At 43.3% G+C, this 24,353-nt stretch overlaps 1 protein-coding gene across 3 annotated transcripts in view; it reads right to left on the reverse strand.

The window, feature by feature from the left end:
* kidins220 (kinase D interacting substrate 220) overlaps positions 1-24,353 on the reverse strand; it is a 45,955-nt gene that overhangs the window by 4,000 nt on the left and 17,602 nt on the right. For 2 of the 3 annotated variants that reach the window (XM_022751220.1, XM_022751218.1), the window contains 8 exons: positions 22,554-22,698; positions 21,600-21,762; positions 8,047-8,225; positions 4,950-5,161; positions 4,397-4,510; positions 1,858-1,890; positions 531-647; positions 178-276 (listed from right to left, as the gene is read on the reverse strand). In XM_022751220.1, the coding sequence (XP_022606941.1) occupies positions 178-276; positions 531-647; positions 1,858-1,890; positions 4,397-4,510; positions 4,950-5,161; positions 8,047-8,225; positions 21,600-21,762; positions 22,554-22,698 (1,062 nt within the window). The remainder of the gene's footprint in view (positions 1-177; positions 277-530; positions 648-1,857; positions 1,891-4,396; positions 4,511-4,949; positions 5,162-8,046; positions 8,226-21,599; positions 21,763-22,553; positions 22,699-24,353) is intronic. The other variant, XM_022751219.1, reaches the window with a different exon arrangement.

The following is a 24,353-nucleotide window of genomic DNA, read 5'->3' on the forward strand; positions in this document are numbered from 1 at the left end:
TGGACTGATGCTTTCTTTATCGCTTAGGTACTGATGGCCCATTTCTTTTGATTTGACTCAACAAATAAAAATCTTCTTTTATCCCATTTAAAACTTTAGCTGTTATACATAAGAACCCCACAGAGCAACAATATTAAACCTTGCTGTGAGGCAAGTGAGAGAGTAATGTAGTCTCACCATTCCTCTAAAGAGCTGCCAGTCACCAAAGTTCATCTCCATCTCTTTCTTCAGCTCGTCCAGGTTGCACTGGGACAGCACCCGACCATTTATATTAGCCTGCAATGGACAAGGAAAGGACAGACTGGTTTGTTCACTGATTGATTGAAGTTATTAACGTGTGTAAATTAGAATCGGGCGTACAACACAATCATGTGAGGAGGCAGTGCAAAGGGGGCTGGAGAGAAGCTATGCAAACATACATCAAGTATATGCAAAGTATCAGAAAACCTATTCGGTCTTTTCTACTAAAACAAGAAGCTCATGTTTAATAGAGACATGGATCAAATTTTGAGTGTTATTAACGGACGCACCTTCTTGACGGTGGAGGTGTACTGAGGCAGCATGTTGGGGTCGATTCCATCCATCTGTTTAAGACGCTCACAAACTGCATCTGTGTTCATGGAGCTGAGCAGGACTGCAGGAGAGACCTACACAAACACACGCATATCTGATTAGAAAACAGACGACTTATTCAGGCGGTTTTCGTGAGTTAAGGTTTCCAGGGCAAACTCGCACACTCTGTTAGAGCAACTCATCACTCCTAACCTATTGATTAGGGCAAAACAAGTAACAATTCCTGGCAAAGAGACGTGCAGGCCTGTTACTGCGAGGCGCACAGAGGTGCAAAACCACAATCCCACACAGTAATTCTCTCTATCAGTCACACAGTGTAAGTGTAAAAGTAAACAAAGCTGCCAACCTATCCAAATACACTGTTACCTGCTCTTATTCTTTTTCTCAGTGTATATATAAGCAACTAAAGTGTGTGCACAACACTTAAGGATTGGAGTCTGTAAGTCTGTGAGCCACTCTTGAGCCGAGCCTCAACTGAAGCGGTGGCCGCCTAAGGAGCTGCGAGGCTTGATGTGACTAATACCAGTGGCCTGTTGATGCTGTCTAAGGCCTCACAGACAGTCTACATGCCACCCCGCTGGCGCACAAACTAAACAAACCTCATCCACCCTCCTTCGTCCCACTCCCTTCCCTTTCTTCACTCACTGAACCCTCGCTCTAACTTCCTTCTTTCCTGCCTTCCTTCCTTCCTTCCCTCCCTCCCTCCCTCTCTCTCACATTCCTTCCCTCTCAGCCTCCAGAACTGACCTCCTACTCTCTTTTCCATCACTGTTTCTCTCTCTCCCCAATCTCTTCCTCCTACTCCCTCCCTCGTCATCTCTGCTCTCTCCTAGCTATTAACACCATTAAGACATGGCTTCAGACTAAGCCCCCCGGCTTTGTTTCTGGTTTCGAGGGAGAGGAGAGCAGAGCTTAGTCGGCCTGTGAGTGGTTGTTAGACAAAAAAAAATAAGCAGCTCACACAATACAGTACACAATAGTAGGTGCCAACTTTCTGTAGTTGTGGGCAAGAGGATGAAAACTGGCACTCAGGGAGTTTAACTACTGTTCATGTCCACATAATAAAGAGTTTTCTCTAGAATGAAACTATGTTAGTGCATCTACTGAACTACTACAGAGAGACCAGGACCTTTAGTTGTGTTTTGATGTCTAAGTGATGAGTCTTTCTACAGCATGCTTAATGAACCAGTGTGTTAGTGTTAAAGATTAAACAGAGACGTGAGGCAGAAGATGGAAAAAAGGTTGGATGTGGTGAAGAAAGTAGCCATGAAACCAAAGGTGTACCTGCTTTAATTTGTAAGGCAGCGACTTTAAATGCTTCATAAGGAGACAAAAGGAAGCAGACAGACAAATTGTCAGACAAAAATACACACAGACATTTATGACATTATAAACCCGGGACTGTACCTGTGAGAAAAGAAGGGGGGGGTGAGGGGGGGATTAAGACAGAAAAGACAGACAAGCAGCACACATGTTGAACTCATCATGAGAGGACAGGAGAGACATTGACAACAGCGCAGACAGACATTTATCTGCCTCGCAGCAGGGGAGGAGACGGCTCTTTAACAGAAGCCGCGCAGCCAGCCAGCCACGTCAGACTGGAAAGGAAGAGGCTATTGGAAGTAGAATTATTACACAAGGAGATTTTGTTTTCGCTGGAGTCAGCGGGCTTTTACAGTCATAATCTTTGCAGACAGAATGGATTGCGGACGAGACGGAGACAGAGAGAAAGACCCAGTAAGAGAATGAGACATCTCTTGCTCCGTGCAGAAAAAGCAGAAGTTTCAATTCAGCTAAGGCCTTGAATATGACTCCTCGATTCAGACTGCGATCGTGTGTTCTAAGAATGTGAGCAAAAGCGTAAATGTCTGCGGGTGTGTCTGCGTGTGTGTGTGTGTGTGTGTTTATGTGTGAACCCGCCCAGTGTGTGTGTGATAAGACCGTAATTACAGCTGGGCTGAGCTCAGGGCTGGGCAGAAGGATGGGGAAGAGGAAACAGAGCTCTGTGAGGGAGGAAGCGTCTTGGTAAGGAGATAAGCTCTACCAGCGCTGGGCTCATTGTCAGTGTACGTGCGTGTGTGTGTGTGTGTGTGTTGCCAGCCCCAACAGTTGCTCTGATGATAATCCCGACAGGCCGCGGAATCCATACTCACACTTATATCAGCGAGGCAATTACACTGGGCTAGGCCCGCTTACATACCCAAAGAGTCACACACAAATGAGCGAGTGTGCGCACACATCCACATTCACAGACTTGTAGAAATGCAGCCACACATGAGCACTGCACAAAGAGATAAAGTGTGAACCACAAAGGGATAAGATGGGCTAATGTACATGGAAAAGCCAGAATCGGAGGAAACTGAGGAAATTTATACTGAGGAAGGAAGGAGACAAAAGAGCAGGGGAAGATGTGAGGAATGAAAAACCATATAAAAATTTAAGATAGTGTCGAAGGTTTAAAGCAAAGGATTTATAAAAATGTTTTGAGACGGACAAGAAATACAGATTGAGCAGAGATACATGGAAGAAACGTTACATGGTGATCTACATTTAAATCTTTCATACAGCTCCCTTAAAATGCTTGCTGGCAGTGCCCTGATAAGTGGCTTTGTGGCGCAGAAATCTCCTGAATAGTGTTATCATTAAATTGTTCTAATTGTGGCTGCCTTCTCTTGAAATGTGTGAATATCTGGGTGTAGAGATTTTAGTTATTTTCAGTGTAACTCCATGCATTCCTGAAGTGGGTTAACGAGACTTTAATGTCCATTTATAAGAAAATGGGAAGTGCTGCTCTGCCAATATCAGAGTTAACTTCACTCAGCATGTTATATTTACTGCTGTAATTAATGCTGTAGTTTGTGTATTTACTCTACATATTCTGCAGTGAGCAGCCAACCGTGACTGCTGTTGCTTTTCACAGCAACAAATAAGCAGTCGGTCAAACATACAGACGTGCATTTTATGCATGCAACACAATAAATGACAAATGAGGTTTAAGCATCAGGTCAGCAGGCAGATAATGAAGAATCAGTTGCATATTTGCATATCCGTAGTGCTCCAGAACTGTATGTATACGTGTTAGTGTGCAGTGCATGTGCTTATACGTCAGCTCATGTTAGTCAGGTTACCATGGCGGGTTCAGAGGGACAGGAGGGGAGGTTTTCTCTGGCATCCTCTGCAATAACATCCTGACATGGGCACAGAATGGAGACATGGGCTAATGAAGGTAGAGTTCATGACCGCTCAATTTATGGAATAACCTTTCACTTCTTTACTCTGGGTTTGGGCTCATAAACGAGAAGAGAAATAGCCCCGGCAGCATCAGGAGCTAGACAGGGATTGGGCACAGGGGCAGTGGAAACAGGGTGATATTAAAAACATCAGGAGGTAATGGAAAATGTAAAATTAAAACACATGACATCACACTGAGGAGATGGAGACAGAGGGATGGAGGAGAGACGTAGATGTAAGAAAAGGAGGTGTTAAAAGAAGAAATGGAATCAGACTTGCTGTAGGCTGACACAATGGACCTGATGGCATAGTAAACATTAAGTGATATAATAGCACTATATCCTGAGCCTGAGTCTTTGTAAGTTTTTATTATATTTAGGAGAATTATTAATACAAATGGAATAACATCTCCCTTAACTGGTACTGCTGGGAAACTGCTTAGTGTAATGTAGAAGACAGAAACAGCTTTCAATCAATCCAATCACACAGACAGTGTTGTTATATAATGTAACTGCAACAACAAGTAGTATATCTGCTCCAGTGCAAGATGAAAGCAAAAGTTCAGTGTATATAGCGCTATTTCTTTACTTACAAGTCCACTGGTGTCCTGAGGATGGCCAGGTGGTTTAATGGAGGGACGCGAAGATGGGGGGACATGGTGGGAGTAATGCCGTGGCAGGTGATACACATGATGGGGGAAATAAGGCTAAGGAGAGGAGGACGTGGAGAGGAGGTAAAAACAAAATGGAAATCATAAAATCATAGGAGGGGGCTCAGGCACACGTATAACAAAAATGCAGTGGGGAAAAGATATGATTGTCATACTGTATGCTACATACAAAGATCTGTTAACTGCACAATTTACTCATGATATAACTGCCAAGTGCTGTGTGGTTGTTTGTGGATGTGTGGATCAGTGTGTGCCACTCAGGGGGCAGAAACAATTTCCTTCTGTCGCTGTCAGAAAGCAGCCAGTGATTCCAATTTTGCTTCATGGAGTGGAGATCCTGACCAACATTTACTTATTTTTGGACCCGTAAGAAGATCACATTTTCACCTGGGGTCTCCCAACACGGGCCCCTGATGAACTATAAACATTAGGTACAGGACTTGTTATCTACATACGAGTCCCTGTTTTGTCTCACCCGGTTGTAGAAGGGGTGCTGCGGGCCAGTCATCCCGCTGAAGTAGGAGCTGTGGGGCTGAGGAGGCAGGGATCCGGTGAAGGAGCCTGCTGGGGAGCAAGCAGCAGAGTGATGGCCATAACCTGACTGAGGACGGGGCACTGCCTCTTGCAGGGGCAGCGTGGGATAGGTCACTCCTCCCATGTGCATCTGCTCCCTGGCCGCACGCACATCTAAAGAGTGGACAGAGCCGGGGGAAAACAAGAACAAGAGCGGGAGAGAGAAGGAACTGTTTATCTGCGATGCTGCTGATCATGTCTTGGCGATGACTATAAAGACCCTTCAGATCCACCCACGCATCAATAATTTAGCTTTATTTCATCATCTCTAGAGAGTTTAGACAGTTGTGAATCCACAGAGAAAAATACATATCAAACAATCAACGCACGCAAGAGTAAAATTCCTTGATTCTCAAAGCACTGTGGGGAATACAACAAGAACCTTGTTCCTGAACATGTTCTCCTTATCCAAAATAGAAGACAATCAAACAACTAAATGCTGGAGAGAAAAGCAGCGCAGATGTTACGATTACAACGACCTTCAGCTGTGAATTCAGTTCTCACTTTGATTTCTATTACTCTGTTTGCTCACAAACCAGCAGGCGTGTTGATATTCTGTGTTTTCCAATAGATATACCAGCCATGTGACGACTCTGGCACATGGAGCCCCTTGCTGTCCCTGACAAATAAATTCGCCCATGTAAACAAACAAAACAGACCATGTGAACTCATAGACACTGTCACATAAGTGCTTTGCCACAATTGTTTTCACATAAATCAATTTGACTTTGAGTCGAGTATGAGCTGAGTAGGGAGCTTTGGTAAAACCTCCCAAATTAAAGTTAAATAAGCCCAGAGACAGAACAGAGTGGCTCTGTGTGGCTGGCAAGAAAGTAAGAACCAGAAACAGAAGCAGGCACCAGAATGTCTCCTGGTTATACAAGTGGCTGCTGAATGACACGCTGAGTGAGACCCAATCCAGCCTGTGAACACAATGGGGGCCTTATGATGTGAGTCAGCCTCATGGGCGGGTATCACTGACAGCACTGCCCACTGGCTGGCCACAGGACACTGGGCACCAAGTACTGACTGGCCATGGAGGGAGTGGAGGGAGCTGGATGACTGGGTAAGAGCATTGGTCACCTTCCGCTCCCTGGGGACACGTGCGGAGGTGAAAATACCTATACACTTTTCAGCAAACCCACACAAATAAACACATGTTTGGTGGATACATGCAGTATATACACACACCAACACTTTTAGGAAAAAAAGTGCTGTACTTAACTAACTGGACGTCTGGTTGTAGAGCCTAGTCAGCTGCGCCCTCCATGACTCAACCTTGGCTTAATGGAACAGATTTTGTGTGTGTGTGTGTGTGTGTGTGTGTGTGTGTGTGTGTGTGTGTGTGTGTTGTGTGGTCTCATAACGCTATGATGCAGCAGCTTCACACTAGGCGTCATTGACACTCCTGTATAGACTGAATGGACGCTGACGCATCGTAGCAAAAGTACAGCGCCACTCTAGCTTACAGTTTAATACTGATGCAGTATTACGTCACTGTAACTACAAACTGTGAAATCTGGTGCAGCACTTGAGGCAAATTGGTGACAGCAAGTGAAAATACTGTCCCGATCCCACAGTGCTGTAGTGAAAACCTGCTCGACATTTGATTGTTCGGAAATGATAAGCAAACTGTAGGTTTCTGAGAGCCCCTGCAGTGGGCGATTTTAGAGCAAACCCTGCTGCAATGTTATGAGTAATGTCACTGCCAAATGAGCTGGCACTGAATTCAACACATCTCATAGAGGACAGTTTTCTCTTTCTCTAAGCTATTGTATACTCAGTGCTTTTAGGTACTTGTAACATGATTAACGTCTTCCTATCTCTCTCTCACACACACACACACACACACACACACACACACACACACACACACACACACACAGAATCTCACATGTCTTATAGTGATGACATTTTAAAAGCCTGATAACAGTTTCATCTTGAGCTAACCTGAAGAAAAAAAAAGTTAATGAAATATGCTGAGATACTGGTTAGTATCTATGATTTGCATTGCACTTTGCATGAGAATAGAGCTGCACTCTAAGTTATTTATATTAAGCTTTATTACCAGGGTTCCCATGCTTTCTTAAACATCAAATTCATGGACTTTTTGTGTCCAGTTGCCTCAAATTCAAGGACCCGACACGGCATAGTTTGAGACACGGTTCAAAGTTAATTACCGTTACAAAACTAAGAATTTTTATAATATATAATGACAACTAGCAGGCTTTGCAGAAGCTCACAGACAACAATTAAAAAGAGAGAGAGGCTTGAATGTGTGAACACTTCTCAGTTGTGCTTTGTTACAGTGATGGCAGCCTAAATGGTGTCTTGCCTTCTCTAACACAGCACAGTAAAACAAAATATTGAAAAAGTTGAGCAGAGACAGAGATGGCAGGAGAAATGCAGACAGCAGCACGTAGCCTATTTACTAATGTTTTGTACCAATTTCTGTTTTTGCACAAAATATATAAATTCAAACACTTTCAATGATCCATGTCAATTTATGTCCATTTTCAAAAACTCTCAAGGCTTAGATTTTTTTTTCTCAAATTCACAAACTTTAAAGGATTTCTAGAACCTGTGGGAACCCTGTTCTACTCTGTAAAGCTAAATAAAAATAAAAATGGCTCTAACCGCATGTAAATGTCAGCACAGATACTGAAGATGCTTCTGTTAAAAGTCAAGTCACTCAACGATTTGATGGGTATAAAAATAATGTGAATCATATGCTCTGTCTTTCTAACATGAAAAAAAACATCCCAACAAAAGGTCCAACTTATTTGTTGTGTCAAACACACATCTTATTGTTGTCATGAAGATAGTTTAGTTGTTGTTTTGTTGTCATGCAATAACAATTAAACCAGCTCCATGACGACTGAAGAACTCCATGTGCTGTGGAAGGTCACGAGATGTGCTTGTTGTGTCCAACACAAGCCTAAAGACATTTTCTGCTGGTTTTTCAAGTATCTGAACTGAAGCGGTGAGTGTGTATGAACCTGCTATGATCTCCCTGAGTTTGGGGTCCAGGTTGACTGTGCAGGGCAGGAACATCTCCACGTCTCTGGCAGTGAGAACGGGTGTCCTGGAAGAGAGGAAGACCTCAAAGCTGCGGATGTCTCCATCGATCTCCAGCAGTGGCTCCACGTCCTTAGTGGTGGGGATGCTCTTGGAGATTCTTCAAAGGAAGAAGACAAAGAGAAGGCGGATTTCGCACAAGTTAACGTAGTGATAGTTTGGCTAGATCCACTCATCATGATAACTATTTACAAATACTAATCTTAATGATTTGGAGACTTTTTCGTTGTTGGGACTTTCAAATTCAGTAGAATGGAAATAAAAACAAAGAAAACAAGTTACTATACAACAAAATTCAACAACTCTTCAGTGTGGAAAACCGATTGGTTATGGAGAACAATACATTAATTTGTTCAGCGTTATAGACACAAATATGTCAACATGTCAGTTTACACAAGTTCTGACTGGTGCATTCGTAGCTGTAAACACAAAGCATAACATTCTGATGAAAAAAGAAAAGAGGAAATAGCAAGCAGTACTGTTAAGATTGAAGAGATATGCAACGGTCATCATCATCATGAGAGCAGAGAGATAACTGGATTTAGAGAAGGCAAGATAGTGAAAGGGGGGATGTTCGAGGACAGATAGAGTGAGGGATGTTATCTTTTCTCAGCAGAGGAGGAAACCTGAGAAGATGACAATCAGGGTAATTTAGCAAGCAGCAGACGGAAGCACGTCATGAAGCGCTGCTACAGTTAACATGATGTTTGTTATCACAGGCTTTTAAGTAAACACCATGTTTGTGTTTGAGATTGTTCCGTTATTGCGTGATATAGTTTTCCTGTGTAAACTGCAGAGAAAACCATCTTGCGTTATATTAAGAACGGTGCAGTGTTCACTTAATGGAATATTACATTAAAAATCATTCGAAAACTGCACAAACTCTGACACATAATATGAATTAAAGCTTAAACCAGTGGTTTAGAGGTGGCACCAGAATCTCTGAAATGATGAATACTAAATACAAATACTGAAGTGTTAAGAGGTGGGAAATTTCAATTCAATTTCAGCTGCACAAGGTTAAAACGGATATCAGTTTAATCAAGGACAGCATAACATGTGGCCAAGGCTACAAGGGAAGCAAACACCAACAACCCAGAGCAATCAGTACATCTCGTTAATCCCATCATTCAGACATGAAAATATGAAACTCTGAGTGACTTATGGCACCGGCCATTCATCACCAGAATATGCCGCTCTTATCAGATGAATGAAGAGACTCCAGCAGGGAGCAGACATCTTTCTCATCTCTGCCTCCATTTCTCATCCGAACCCTTCATCATTTTCTCAGTAGATGCTTTTCTCTCCCTACATCCTGCTTAACGTTCCCTCCTCTCAGATCAACCCTGACTCAACCCCCCCCCCCCTTTCCACCCCATACATCACCCAGTCTGTGTACTGGTATGCTCTGCTGAGAAACGCTGGCTGATGAGTTGGGTTTTTCCCTGGGCCTGATCTGTTTTTGAGAGTGAACACAGGCAGGCCTTTCTGTGACTTGATTGGATGATTAGTACCATTGCTGCAGCACGCTAGCTAAGTCAGGGTGAGGTCAGCATCTGGCGAAGACTCAACGCAGCACACTGTTAGCTAATAATCCAAACTACCAGCTAACCTATTCCAGTTAACATGCTGGCTGAAGTGTCCCCTGTCAGCCCAATCCAGTGAGGTTCTTAGTGGACGAAAACAAGACCTTACAAGAACACTTGCAACACACAGGTTACATCAATTCCATTTTAGGCTTTTAGCTGATACTCCTGCCCAGGCTGCTTACAGCGAGTGAACAGGTAGGGGTCCAGTCTTCTGTTCAAGGACATTTTGACAGGACAGATGGCTGGTGATGGACGCATCTGCTGTTGCAGGGCTCGAACCTGTGACCTTGTGGTTACAGGATGTCTCTCACCAAATGTACGAGTCTGGCAAGAAATACAGGGAGGAGGTGTTGTAGATGCTAAGAAGTAAAAATTTGTAACACAAATGTGTGGATATTATCATTTTATGACAGAGTCTGACTGGAAAGCTGCTCATTTTGCACATGTTCCAAGTCCAAAAAAAGACAACGATTACCTATAAATCTTTAGGTGGCAAAGAATTGCAATCCAAACTGACACTAAATCTACACTTTTGCATCTGTGCTCCATTCGTACACCTCTCCCCAGTCCTGAGTGCTCCTCCTGCAGAGATTCACTTCTCAGCAGACCAGCCCAGGTGGGTCACCCAAACCCCAGCGCCCCCACCCAACTGCCAGTACAGACACACTTTGACTGAAAGAAGAGAGAATAGGCTGTGAGAGGGGAGGACGCAGAGGCACAGCTGGGCTCCAGTAGACAAAGCCCTCTCAGTGTTTTCTTCCATTAGAACCTTTAACAAGACCCAAAAGGTCGAGGAAGCTCCATGTTGGCACACAGATGAACCCCGCTCATGTGACCTCTGCTAGGGAGGATGAGCAGGACACAGAAGGCACAGATGTTACCTGCATGCATATACACATACATAAGCTGCACCAGCAATGATTTCAAACATTGACAAAAGCAGCGGTGTGTAATGTCCACTGCAGACACCTGGGCAGTGTGGATGGGGACATTCAAAGGCGCGGATGAAGAGTGGAGTGTGTGTTTGTATGCACGTGCAAATACATGCACAGTGTGTGTGTGTGTGTGTGTGTGTGCGCGTGTGTGTGCGTGTGCGTGTGTGTGTGTGTGTGTTTGGTTCCTTTTCCCATGAACTGTATTAACCCGTATATAGACTGGGAGAAGCCTGTGCTTTTCCCAATTTCCAGCTGGCTTACTGCTGTTTATTTGTGGGTCTGAAGACACAGACCAACAGGAGCCAGTGACTCACAAACACACACACACACACACACACACACACACACACACACACACACACACACACACACAGGGCACTTCCTTTTGCTATAAAGAGAACACCCTCCAAAGACTTTCTAAGGAGTATTGAGTCTTTTTATAGAACTATCTAACATAGCTCAGTGGTGTGTCCACACAGTTTTGTCATTTTGTCCCAATAAGTGATTAAAATGTAACTATAACAGCCTGCACAAGTTTCATCAAATACAAGCCATCTAACAATAATGCCCCCCCTCCAAAAAAAAAAAAAAAAATCTCCAACTTCCAACCATTTCGCTGCCCTGCATGTTAGCTCTGGCTTGCTGTCTACCATTAAAAACATGGAGTGCAGACTACTGCGACTTCCAAAGACAACCAGGGGCTGGTGAGAAGAACAAATCAAGGACATCCATCATGGAGTTATACCCAGACAGATGGAAAGAAAAAAGGAGAGAGTGGAGAGTCAGAGGTCCATTCCTGACGTTCCCAGCTGACTGGTCAGACATGTCTGCAGGAGAGGCAGCCCAGACACAACATGGGGCTCACACTTCACACACTACTGGCCTTGTAAGATCTTTGGTAAAGATGGAGGGCACCAATCAATGGATGGTTGATGAGGAGAATTTTAGAAATGCAAGAGAAGGAAGGAGAGAACTATAGAGAAGGCGCAGTATTATTGGAATACTAATAACCTGACAGCTGATAATTCATTAGAGTGATTCTGGACATCATGTTGAACTGCAGAACAAACAGTTCCCCTGAAATGCCAACAGCAGTTTGTCAATGAGGTATAACCACTTTAAATGACATCCTTTGCAGATAACTAATGATGAGTTGTTGGCCTTGGCATTAAGCAATTGACACAAATCACTTCAGACTTAGTCATCCTCACAGTGAACAGACGATACAGACAAAATGAACAAAGCCATTCTTATCAGCAATCAGTTGCCAAATGACAAGATGGATGTACGGTTTGGAGCGCCAAGGAAGCCGGCGTGCTACTTTCAAGCAGACCGAGGACGAGTGAGATAAAGGCCGGCAGGCATCCCAGCAGCCGTTCCTGCACAATGGGCCCATTGACAGGACCCAGCTTATAGCTGCAGCAGCACAGGCGCTTAGGTCCAACCACTCTGTGTGGTGTGGCCACTGAGAGCTTTCTGAGCTTATCCAAATGCTAATAGGTCCCAAAGCTGACTGGAGCATAGCCTTTCTTCTCCTGTCAACCTCCCACACGCTGCAGCTGAGGGGAATGAGCAGAATTCATCACTCTATCCCTTCCGACCTCTCTTTGGGCACTGAAACTATGAATGTGCCACTTGACTTTGCTTTACAGCTGCCCTCTGTGCTTTTACAGATGACATGCGCATGCATGCCACAAAGAGGTGGTCTCACTGCCAAACATTTCCATAAAGGGGCCCAAAGACAGAGAGATGCCTGCAGAACAGACAAACGCCTGTGCACATTGTGTTTGAGAAGCTCAAGAGTTTCAGTGTGAGGCACTGTGTGACCAGTAAAACAATGTGTGGGTGAAGAAGTTAACCAGGCCCGGGTCCGGTGCATTCCTCTCCTGGTCAGAGTCATGTCAGAACCGCTGGCACACTGTCTGCCAAGCGCGTGGATGAAACCAGTGAGGCCCTCTCTGGGAAAACAGTGGACAGGCGGACAGACCAGCATGCTGGCGCGTGGACTCGCAGCATCAATGCTGAGAGAGGTTATTGTTACAGTGGAAGCTGCCAAGCACTCCACCACCCCAAAGGCAGAGGGGGAGAGCATAAATATGTTTTCACTTTAAATGACGCCATGTTCTTTGTCTCCTTAAAATCCAGACGTATTTCCTTGATTTGAATCAAATGCTTCAAGTAATGTGGACACCCTGTGTCTCTGCTTTCCTCTGTCTCTAACATTCTCTCATTCTTGCTTCCTTGTCTTGGCAGTGCCAACTGACAACTTGTGGCAGCGTCTGCTTTCCATATACATTTGTGGCAAGGTTTAGTCCAATAATTGAAACTCTCGTGTACTAAGCTGGACCTGTGCATCCCAAAGCAAACCACAGAGACAAGCAGGCTAATGGGAAACACACCAGGCTGATAAAAACCAAGCAGCTTCAGAGCGAGCAGCCTCTCGGTGAGACGGGCTCAGGACTCAGTGGTTCCCTGAAATGTTGATTAAACTCATGTGTAGCGCCGAAACGGAGCCTCCTTGTTCCAGACCCCAAAAACCTTAACTGAACCCTCCACTCACAGTAACTAAGGCCTCATTCTTGACAAATAGTTAAACACTAAACCTCAGCTTGGTGATTTATGCGTAAGAGGAGAGTTTGGAGCATCATAGGGCCATGGCAGAGTTCGTTCATCATGACACTAATTGCACCGCAAAGTTCATATCAGCGCATGTGGTTGTTTGATAGCTGTAATGGCCAGTTGATAGGCAGTGTGCTGCCGAGTTAAGTGGGGTGGACTTCTAAAGTGAAGACAAATGTGCTCTTCTGCAGCAGATAATACATCTGGAATAAGTCTGTTATGGAACTAAAATCCACATAGTGAGTAATGAATGTGACAAAAAAGCTGGGGATGCTCAGGCTGAACCAGTAATGCTCCAGTTTACTTCACAGAGTGGGATGTGTGCATGAGAAATATGATGAGAGAGGGATACGAAAACATTACTGAGGGTGTCAGCGTTGGAGAGACAGAGAGCTAAACAGAGAGAGAGAGAGAGAAGAAAATGCTGTGCAGTAAAACTGATTTTTCTCAAAGCTTACCAACTCCAATGTGTTTCTGAGTCAAAGGCAGCGAGGAAAAGTCTCCCCTGATTATTAAGAAGTTTCTTTAGAACCTGAAGCATATTGCTCAAGAGACCCCAGCAGACAAATCTGATAACTAAATCCTTAAGCTATGCTGTGGCTGGCAGCATGAGTGCCGAATCAAGAGCTGCTTTAAGAGCAAAGATAGAAAAGGACACTCGTGATTCCTCCCAATATAAGCCAAATCTTCAAATCACATTCTCTGGGCTTGCTCGCTTGCCTAGTTGTTCTTTGCCATTTTAGTGTGGTTTCTACACACGCACACACACACCCTAAAAAGGGCCTAACCTCCACTGACTTCTGAAGGGCCAGGATGTTAACATCAGTTAAGGGCCGGATATGTGTGTATGTGTGTGTGTGTGTGTGAGACTATCAAGTGTGCCCGTGGCGGCTGAGTGGCGAATCTCACTGTCCACTTAAAGGTCAGCGCTGACCCTCTTGCAACCCTGCACTGCTATTTATAATCACCACCCAAACCCCAACCACCCACCCACCTTCCAGCAGTTCCAGCACAAAGAAACGGCAGAGCTGAAGAGAGATCAGCGATAATGCTCAACACCAGAGAAATACCAAAGTATCGGGCAGATGTCTGCTTCTCAGCCCTCCACTTCTTTCCTCCCATCTCGGTGTCACATTTAATTGTTAATCAAAAACTTGTCATCGCTGATGGACGACTCTATGACTAAAGAGCAGAGGCCAGTCAGAGGTATAGCTGAGGCTTTTATTACATTTGAAATGATTCCTTATGGCTTGCACAGAAAAGGGAACAGAGCAGTTCTCTTGTTTCAGACCAATTAGTCTAATCCTTCAACCTCGGCTTACAGGCAGAAATGAAAAGGGCTTTAAGGATTTTCTAACAAAGAATGCTGCATGACGTTCTTTCCATCCTCACGTGGTAGCCTCCACACACACAAATACACAGCACACACCCTCCTGTGTCACCTGTACACAGTTGCTGCCATGTTTTTTTTTCTTATTTTTACATTTTGAGCAGCTCAGTGGGGGTTGAGTGTTGGTGGAGCTGGCTGAGGCTGATTCATGCCTGAGTCACCACCGCCAAACACCTGAGGGGTGGAATGACAATGCAGGCCGGACCCACACACCCCCCACCCCCCCACACACTAAACTGGAATCAACACAGGACCAGTTTCACTAATGTACACAGCCATGTGGGACATGTGCATGAATTTGTATGCGTCCACCACCTGGACTATCTCACTTGGAGCAGCAGCATCACCTGAGGCTATGAATACACCTGAGACATGAATACACCAATGGCAAATTCGTCTAGCAGTAATCCTGCTGGTATCTAGTCTGATCCTCTACAGTATTCACACATTCTGATTCCTTTACCTCATTTTACCTCCTGAGATTGGACTTTCTTCTCTCTTTCTTTGTGCCCTGTCTTATCTTTTTCCACCCCTCTCCCTTTTCCATCTTTATCTCGCACCTACCATGCATTCTTTTTTGACTCTGTCTGTTATTCATCTACTCGTCTGTCAGGTAGTCTGTCAGCAGACTGGTGTGTGTAGACTCAATGCTGGTGTCCTATCAGTGACAGAGCCAGAACTCTATTGAGACATAGGTGGCTTCACACCAGCCTTTACAAATTCACACACATTTTCGGGTCTCTTGGCAAATGGCAGTGCAATGAGCGATCGAATTACCAGTTTTTACTGTGTCTTTCACTGAAAAACCTCCCGGAGGGATTTAGCACAGGGACAATAGGATCCCTGAGAGGACACAGAGAAAGAAAAACTATTTTTGAGCATTTGCAGTGCACACAGATTACAGAAAGTGTCACAAATTCGACGGGAATTCGCATGAACAATAGCCTGCGTGGCAAAGAATAAAGACTTTTCATTTGAGGGCAGGAAAAGTTCAAAAGTATTTATCATAAGAGAAGAATAGGATCTCACCATTTTTTTTGCGGCCAGATATTTAAGAGCTTATTAAAGGATTCCACATAAAGGGAATCACCCGCATGAGCTTTGGAACGCGCTTTTATCCCGGCACATAATTGCAACCAAATTACAATAATTGTGCCAATTAAAGTAATCCTGAATGAAGAGAGTGTCATCTTAATGTTTCAGTACTTGGGATAAGAGTCTCTCTAATTAAGACTGAATTGCCTGGCTACATATTCATTCAGAGTGCAATTAGCACTTAAAAAAAAAATAAAAAAAGTTTTGAAGTGTCCAAGAAGTGCCTGGCTCTTGTCACGTCTCTGAAAGGGGGATTGTTTGGTAGATGAATGCAGGGTCAGGCCAACAAAACAGAGAGGAAGAGACGATGAAGGGAAGAAAGGAATAAGTTGAATCTTCACAAACTGTGACATCAAGAGCAAAAGCATAAAGTGCAGCAAGATTTGTAAATTGATTTGCATGCAAATACAGGCAAACACAGCAACTCTGCAATTAAGAGCACTTCTAGACACTACTACCTTACCTAACAACAATTTCTCTGCTGTGTTCTGCTTCCTGCGCTCTGTGTGAATGTGTGTGTGTGTGTGTGTGTGTGTGTGTGTGTGTGTGTGTGTGTGTGTGTGTGTGTGTGTGTGTGCTCGCATATACGCGTTTGTTGAACGCAGCCTGCATCTCAGGGTCTGATTAATTACACTGATTCTCAGAGGAGTTGGGGGTGACATATGTTCTTGCACTGGTGTGAGAGCTAGGTGTGTGTGTGTGTGTGTGTGTGTGTGTGTGTGTGTGTGTGTGTGTGTGTGTGAAAATCAGTGTGTACATAAGTGTGTGTTGCATGTTTACCACATACACAAGTTTTACGTGTGCACATACATATGTTCAATCTCAAATGCTTGTAGTGGCTAATACTGTTTGTATGTATGCTTGTTTTAGTTACGACATGCATGCGTTTTCCCACAAATACCCGTGTGTACGTGTGTCTATAAGTGCATGGCATGCAATAGTTTTTGTGTGTGTGTGTGTGTGTGTGTGTGTGTAATGAACAGAAGATTCAGGTGCAACGCCAGAAACACACTCCTGAGTGCGGCGGGGGCATCCTGGCACAGACAGGGCACCAGATGTCAGAGCAGTGCAGGAACCTGCTCGGTGGACCAGTGACACTTTTTTTTTTTTTTTTTTTTTTTTTAGAGCTGAAAACGGGATCTGGGCGTCCAGGAATAAACTCTCGGAGGGGCTGACTAAACCCGCCCCCATACATCATTAGGTCCAAATATGTTAACCCCTCAACCGAAAACACAGGACTAACTCACTTTCAAACTAATCCCCACTGACAAAAAAAAAAAACAAAACAAAAAAAAGAAAAACTCTAATAATTTGAGACACTGACTGACACTGTGAAAGAATTCCTACAAACATGAGCAGTGATTTTACAGTCCTTGAAGTCCTTTAATGTATATCCAGACATACAGGAGCTGACTGATCACATTCCCTGATCTTGGATTCACTTATATCTCAGTGCTAGTCTATGTGATTGATTGTCCGAACTTTCTCTCCTACAGCATGTCTTGTAAAACACGCCACTCGGGCTGCAACTAACAAATATTTTTATTGTTGATTCATCAGTCAATTATTTTTGTTCTATAAAATGTCAGAAAATAGAGGACAATAACCATCACAATTTCCCAGAATGCATGGTTATATGTTCAAATAGCTTATTAAGTCCAATCCATAGTCCAAAAGCCAAAGATACTATCAGAGAAAATAAAAGAAAAACAGCAAATCTTTACATTTGAGTAGCTGGAGTCACTTAAATTTGTATCATTTTAGCTTGAAAAATAAGAGAAATAGCTAATCTTTATTTGCTAACTAATCCATTAACTGACTAATAGTTTCAGCTCTAGATTTTACTATCACTTCTATTCCATGGTCTTGTTTTGTTTTCTGTTAACCAAGTGAACCGTCTAATGTTTACACCCATGTCTCTACATTACAAAAGAAGATTAGTTTGGCCTCTGTTAATTGTCTGTTTGTTAGTTGTTGTCCTTTCTTTTTGCTGAGTTAGTCATTTCTGTAATTAACTTGCATCCTATTGACTGGTGTGCCATTACTATTGCATGAGCACCTCCTGTAAACATTTATGTGTATATAAAGTGTGAATATAAAATTGAGTGTATATCAAATGCAAGATTAATATATATATGCTTTGTTGTTAATTCTCAACTACCTTATAAATGCTGATCATAAAAAAACTGAAGTACATTTGTGCAATAAGGTGCAACAAAATCTAATCAGATCTTTCTCTTGGAAGGGGACATCTGCAATTTAAATAGGGAAATTTAAATGTTATTGAATTTAAAAGATGCAGGCCCCCAGGAAGATGACCAAGCATTTTATAAAAGCTAATGAAAATGCAAGTATGGGGTAAAAACAGTAAAGGTGAATAGATGTTCAAAAACATAGTAAAGGTCACAACAACAGCAATGTGTCCAACAGGAGTGTCCTTGAACAAGATCCAGAAGCTGCACTTGCTCACTTACTTTAAGTCACTTGAAGAGCTTCCACATAATGGCTGAATGTAATGTAATGACTCTAAACAACATCAAGGAAATAAACATACAAAAGCCCATTAACAGTCTTTGGAAATGGCATGGCTGCTTTAAAGCAATAACCATGAAGCAGGAGGGAGTTAGGTTAGCAAGAGTCATTAAGTCTCTATTGGCAGCTAAAACAAGGAACAACTGACTCCTGAGAGAGATAACACTGAGGAGGAAGAAGTGATATAGCTGAAAATGATAGTCACAAGGCTGAATGCTCCAAATTAAATTTACCAGTGATCAAAAACAAAAAAATACAGCATGTATTTGAGGTTGTTAATTAATATAAGGGTCAGTCCAAAACACTTCCTGTTTTGTTTTCTGTTCAATTTCTGTCAGTGTGTCAGGCAGGCCACGATGCTGGCTAACTGCTTGAGCTGTAATTTGTTTTCCCTACTGAACTAACAGAACATTTTAGCTATGCTCTGAGTGTGAGCTTGATTTCCTTGAGCCAGTATCTCCTACAGACAGTGCCATCTTTGTTACACAGTGCTTTCCCCCTGCTACCTTGCATTAGTCTGGGCAGCTCCCAGTCTTACCATTAATGATAGAAATCGCTGAGGTTATTAACCGATTACACATTCTCCATCAGATTAGGAGGGCTGTACGGGCCTGCTCCCGCTACAGGAATTAGCACTACACATTTCTCCTCACGCCGTGTCCTACAATGACACCTCACAGCCCTTCATGGACGTTTGTTATTGCTAGGCAAGTTGCTAAAAACAGCTTTTAGCCGTTTTGAAAGCGTGTGTGTTTGTGTGAGATATGAGGGAAGGTGGGCGACTGTTTCTATTTTTTCCTCGCTCTTCTAGGAGTTCAGGTACATGCCTCAGAGAATGGCTGTCACCTTCTACACTGAGAGGCACTCTGTTATTCACACAATATTTCCACGTGGTTTAGTAATTTCATTTTCATTTGACAGGCAAGGTAGGACATACAACCTAAACTGAAAACATCTTCTGGCTGAATTTGAAGAACCTCAGGCAACGATCGAACCTGGACCTTATTTTTATTGATGGAGATGGAAACAGAAAACATCTTTTGTACATGCTACAGTTGTATAGTTACTCCATTGAATGATTTATAAAATGTTATGTTTTTCTGATGCTCCGTGCACTGTGCTGTAGAAACCCTTACAAAGAGGAGAGACGAGGAAGAGCGTGCTGCCTTGTGACTGAGATGCAGGGCGACAGTTGACCTATAAGGGGCTGACTCACCCCCACGTTCACTTCACCACTAATATATTCACTTAGTAACGCTCAGGGGATGTGCAGTTCCGCTGTGAAAAAATGGCTAAGCACAACAACTCGTACACACATATACACGCTAAAACACAAAGAACATGCATGTAGTCTGAAGCATGATAGTCTTGCGGTGACAGAATTAGTGTTACAGCTATTAGTTTATTATAACATACAGGAAATGGTTTACTGGTTGAACCTACGACATATGTGATATGCGTGCCTGTGTGCACATGTCCAGTGCATGTGTGTATTCATATATACTGCTGAAAAAGGAAAGCAAAGAGAGGTAGCTATCTCTCTCTCAAACAGACAGACAGTTGGGAGAAGAGGCCCGAGGTTCCAAGAAGCCAGTCAAGTGCCCATCTATCGCTCAGAGAAAAAGACAGAATAACTCATCCAGAGCGAAAAAGCGACCTAAAGAGCTTCAGATCATAATAAGAAAGAGGAAGAAAAGAGCAAGCAGAGAGACAGAAAAAGATACACAGACAGAGGCCAGAGTCTTATCAGCGGAAGATTAGCGCAAGAGATAAGGCCTCTAGGCAAGGCGTTGTGTTTAGCCTGTTTGAGGCTTCCTGTCATCATCATTAAGGCCGCTTCTCCGACAGACACTGTGGAAAACAGAGCAGCCATTTGGAAAGACACCCAATGAGGAGGGAGATAAAGAAAGACAGGACCGTTGGTCAAAAGCAAGATGATGGCTATATTAAGTCTAATGAGCAGTGTAAGCACAATATCATGCTGCGGTAAAGCTACTTGAATCCAGGCCTAGTGTATAATTATATCTGACAGTTTTATTTTCCACAATGATTATGGTAAAAGTATGGACACTTTTTTTTGGGTGTCCACTATACTTAAATATGGTAAAGCTATATGACGGAGAAGTGTGGTCACAAAATCTTTTCCACTTCAGTTAACAATTGTAAAAGACAGAGAGCATGATGCCCCTTGCTCCCCATACCATACGTGTCACACGTAACACTTGACTACCATAAAACAAAATGGAAGGTATTGCCTATTGTCCTTTGAAAACCGAACAGCTAATGAAGCAGCGGTTTGACTTGGAAATGGGGGAGGGAGGGTTGTCTGCTGAATCTAGTTGGCTGACTGGTTGACAGTAACTGTCTGTGACACTTCCCTGCCGCAGGAGTCGTGGGCGCTAGTGTATTGTGACAGAGTGCAACCTTTAAAGGCCAGCGACTGATACACAACAGCATCAAAAACCCAGTAATTCAGCCTGTGTCGGCCTCCTCCTCTTGTTGGCGGTGAGTGCGCCTGAAAGCAGTCCGTGACCACACACATACAAAGGCATAAACACTCTGTATACTGTATACACAGAGAGCGAGCGAGCGAACGAGAGAGAGAGAGAGACAGACAGAGAGAGAGAGAGAGACAGACAGAGAGAGAGAGAGACAGCCAAGGCTTTCCCTTTAATGCTCAAATAAAGACGTCTGACCTTCAGTTGTTTCTTGTCCAGTTTTTAGGAAATGTGTCTTTTCTCGAATCCAGAGAAGTCAAACTTACAATACAGTCATCATTTGCCTTGTGCATAATGAGCAGTTACAAAATCTGTCTGTCAGTTGCCAATTAGTGTGGCACTCACAGGCAGGGGACTAACTGTGCACTAATGTTGCCCGCATATAAAAGAAAATCCTCTACTGCCACCTGTTGGTCAAAATTACTTACATCTTACTTACAAATTACATATTTCATAGAGAGAAAAACAAGTAATATGATTCTAAAGTGACACGACACTTAAACTGTGTTCTGGTTTGTGGACTTCGTCAGGGAGGATTTAGTGTTGTACTGAGAGAAGCTCGGTCACTTGGCTGAATTCCTCTGACTTAGTTTCCACTGAGGTAATTCAAACTTTATCTTATGTTAAAAGTGGTCTCAGTCTGCCAATGCTGTAGCCCAATTAAGAAAGAGGCTGGAGTAAAGACAATAAAACAAGAAGGGAAGGAAGGTGAGAAAGAATAAGGTGTATTGAAGAAGCCTGTACATCTTCTAGATCAGATAGGTAACTAAAGAATGGGGTTATTTTATCTCTGTGTGTATGTGTGTGTGTGTTTACCTCTCGTAGATGGTCTTGAGAGCGACCTGGTCAGACACTCCGTCAGTCTCCTCCAGAAACAGGATGATCCACGATGTCCTGTAAGGCCACTCCTCTGTCAGGTTGATCCACGACGCCAGCCGATCCCAGTTGAAGATGATCTGATTTGCTCGCAACAGGCGGCCTGTCAACAATGATGCAGAGGATTCATGGCCTTGGAAGTCTCTGGTCTACTCTTAATCCCAGTCTAGCTGAGAACACCAACACCTGAGGACTGTTCATCCTCCTTAATCGTCACAGTCGATTAATAATGGGTACAAAGTTGTGGCATAAAGAATAGTGGGCCTGTAACTGCAAAGTTATCAGTTTGACCTTTGTGATATTGTTGTTACATGGCCTGTGGTCATGTCCTGTAAGCATCTGATTAACTGTATGTACAGTATAATTTATATCTGTAACATATTTTGATTATACGAAAAATGTACTATTCATTAAAATGCTTGATCAGGGGCGTCGTGTGGCGCAGTGGTCTAAGCAGGCGCCCCATGTGTAGAGGCTACAGTCCTCGCTGCACTTGGCCCCGGTTCGAGTCTCGCATCGGCCGGCCTTTGCTGCATGTCATTCCCCCTCTCTCTGCCTCCCCATTTCCTGTCTCTCTCTACTGCACTATCAATAAAGGCATAAAAAGCCCAAAAAAATATACTTTAAAAAAAAAAAAATGCTTGATCAAATAAACTGCCTCTGCAGCCACATCATAGCCTCTATTGGTTTAGGAATAAATATCATCAGAGCTTTGTTTTGCGGGTGTGTCCTCCTCCAAATCTTTCCTCAACAGCTGACTTAAGTTAAAAGCAAAGCACTTGGGCAGGTTAAATTAAGGCTAAACAACTGTAATGTTGCTGTAAAAACAAAATGTTATTTGTTACCATTAAGAGATGAGGGTGGTGCCAAAGCAGAGAGTGGCTTATTCTTTACCTGTGATAGAAACGATATTGAGCAGCCTCCTCATGGTCTGTGGGCTGATGTCACTGAACCAGTCTTCGGTCACCAGCAGCTTGGTGAGGTCAAATGACATCTGTCTGGTGATGGTCCTCTGCATCTGGCGACGTCGGTATGTGTCCTTGACAGGCAGCGGGTGCACAACGACAAACAGAAAATCTAGTTAGCATAAAACTGGGAATATATGTTTGGATCTACTGCGTTTCATGTTTCCCTTGTTGTTTTAGTGATGTTGGTGATGCTTACGTGATGCTCATGAAAAATCTAAATTTTGAAACAAACTTTAATTGTTCTTTTTTTTATATATTTCTATGAAAAAATCCTGTTATAGTCTCAATAAAACTAGTGTAACAGCAAGAAAGAAAAAGCAGGATCTGCCTTAAAGCCACAGATTTAAAACTAACACAGCCACAGTACACATTCAACAGAAACATACTCTAAAGGGAAGTCTTAAAATAAATCCCTAATGACAAACTGAAATGACAAGTCAAACACCACCTTAACATTTCTCCTGACCCTGAAGAAGATTTAGAGAGAGCAGATGTTTCAGGGTCAACATGTAATCTCAAATCATGTCATCGTAAAACCTTATGTTTGAATGTACAGAGGAACACATGGATGGATCTTATCAGTGTTTAATAGTATTTAAATGCCGTCCACGTATACATTTCTGGGTCTGTTTTGCTCTGATTCGTCAAGATAACCCAGCAAAGGTCTGCACTATAAGTAAGTGAAGTGGTGTGAGAGAAACCAATCAAAAGGTATTCTTTCTTACACTCTCAGCCCCTTCCATATCATCTCCTCATGAGCCAAACATATAATTCTCTGTGACTGCAAATAAAAATCAAAGAGCCACTGTCCAAAGCTGAACAGTCATGACACACAGGCGAGCTATTGACACAGATATACCGGAGAACATCTGTGATGATATCAGACAGCTGCCATGGTCATGAGCCAAGGAAAGGCTTTTGGTTGACTTTGAAGTCGTAACGCCAGTCTCATGACCTCTTTCTCAGAGAGATGAAACATATGGCCACCACTCAGTCAGGCCTGAAAAGGTCTATCATACAGACAGCCCTGTGTGGCTGGCTGTCCAATATGTATTGATTTTTACTGTAGTTCTACATCTTACTGGCCCATTTATATGTTTTTGTATTTGCTTCCTTTGTGAAACAAGTTCAATCATTCAGTCAACAAAATGGTTATACTTTGAAGTGGAAATACTGAATGCTGAGTTCCAGGTAATAATTATTTTCCTTAAAAAGAGGATTTGTTTAATGCCAATAAATGGAAATAAGATGGTAGATAAATGGAGATACTCATAATGTCATCCAAAACTTAAGAAGCCAAATGAAAATGGAGAGCCACTAACTGATTTTCTCCTCCTGCCCTCATTTTAATCTCCACTTGTAGAAAGAGGACCCTCCTGCCAAGAGCTAGCTAGTGGCAGAGGGCAAATAAAAAGAGCATGCCACCCCGTAATGAAAGGCCCAATACCAATAATTGACGGTGCTAGATAAACCCGAGGTACAAACAAATGTCAAACAAACAAACAAGAGAGGGAGGCGGGAAGGAAGAGGGGTAGTGGGAAGGTCTCGCAGGGGGGAGGAAAGCATCAGCGACAACAGCAGAGTCACTTAGCCTCCTGCCAGCAGACCTGGTGCCAGTGTTTTGTCACAGGGACCCACTGCTGCTAGGCCTTGTCATTAGGCTGTGGCAACGCAGCAGGAAGGATAAACAGCCATTACATCAATTACACCAGGAACCTTGGCCGCA

Source organism: Seriola dumerili, unplaced genomic scaffold, assembly GCF_002260705.1.
Source record: "Seriola dumerili isolate Sdu_G_001 unplaced genomic scaffold, Sdu_1.0 BDQW01000149.1, whole genome shotgun sequence".
Lineage (NCBI taxonomy): Eukaryota > Metazoa > Chordata > Actinopteri > Carangiformes > Carangidae > Seriola > Seriola dumerili.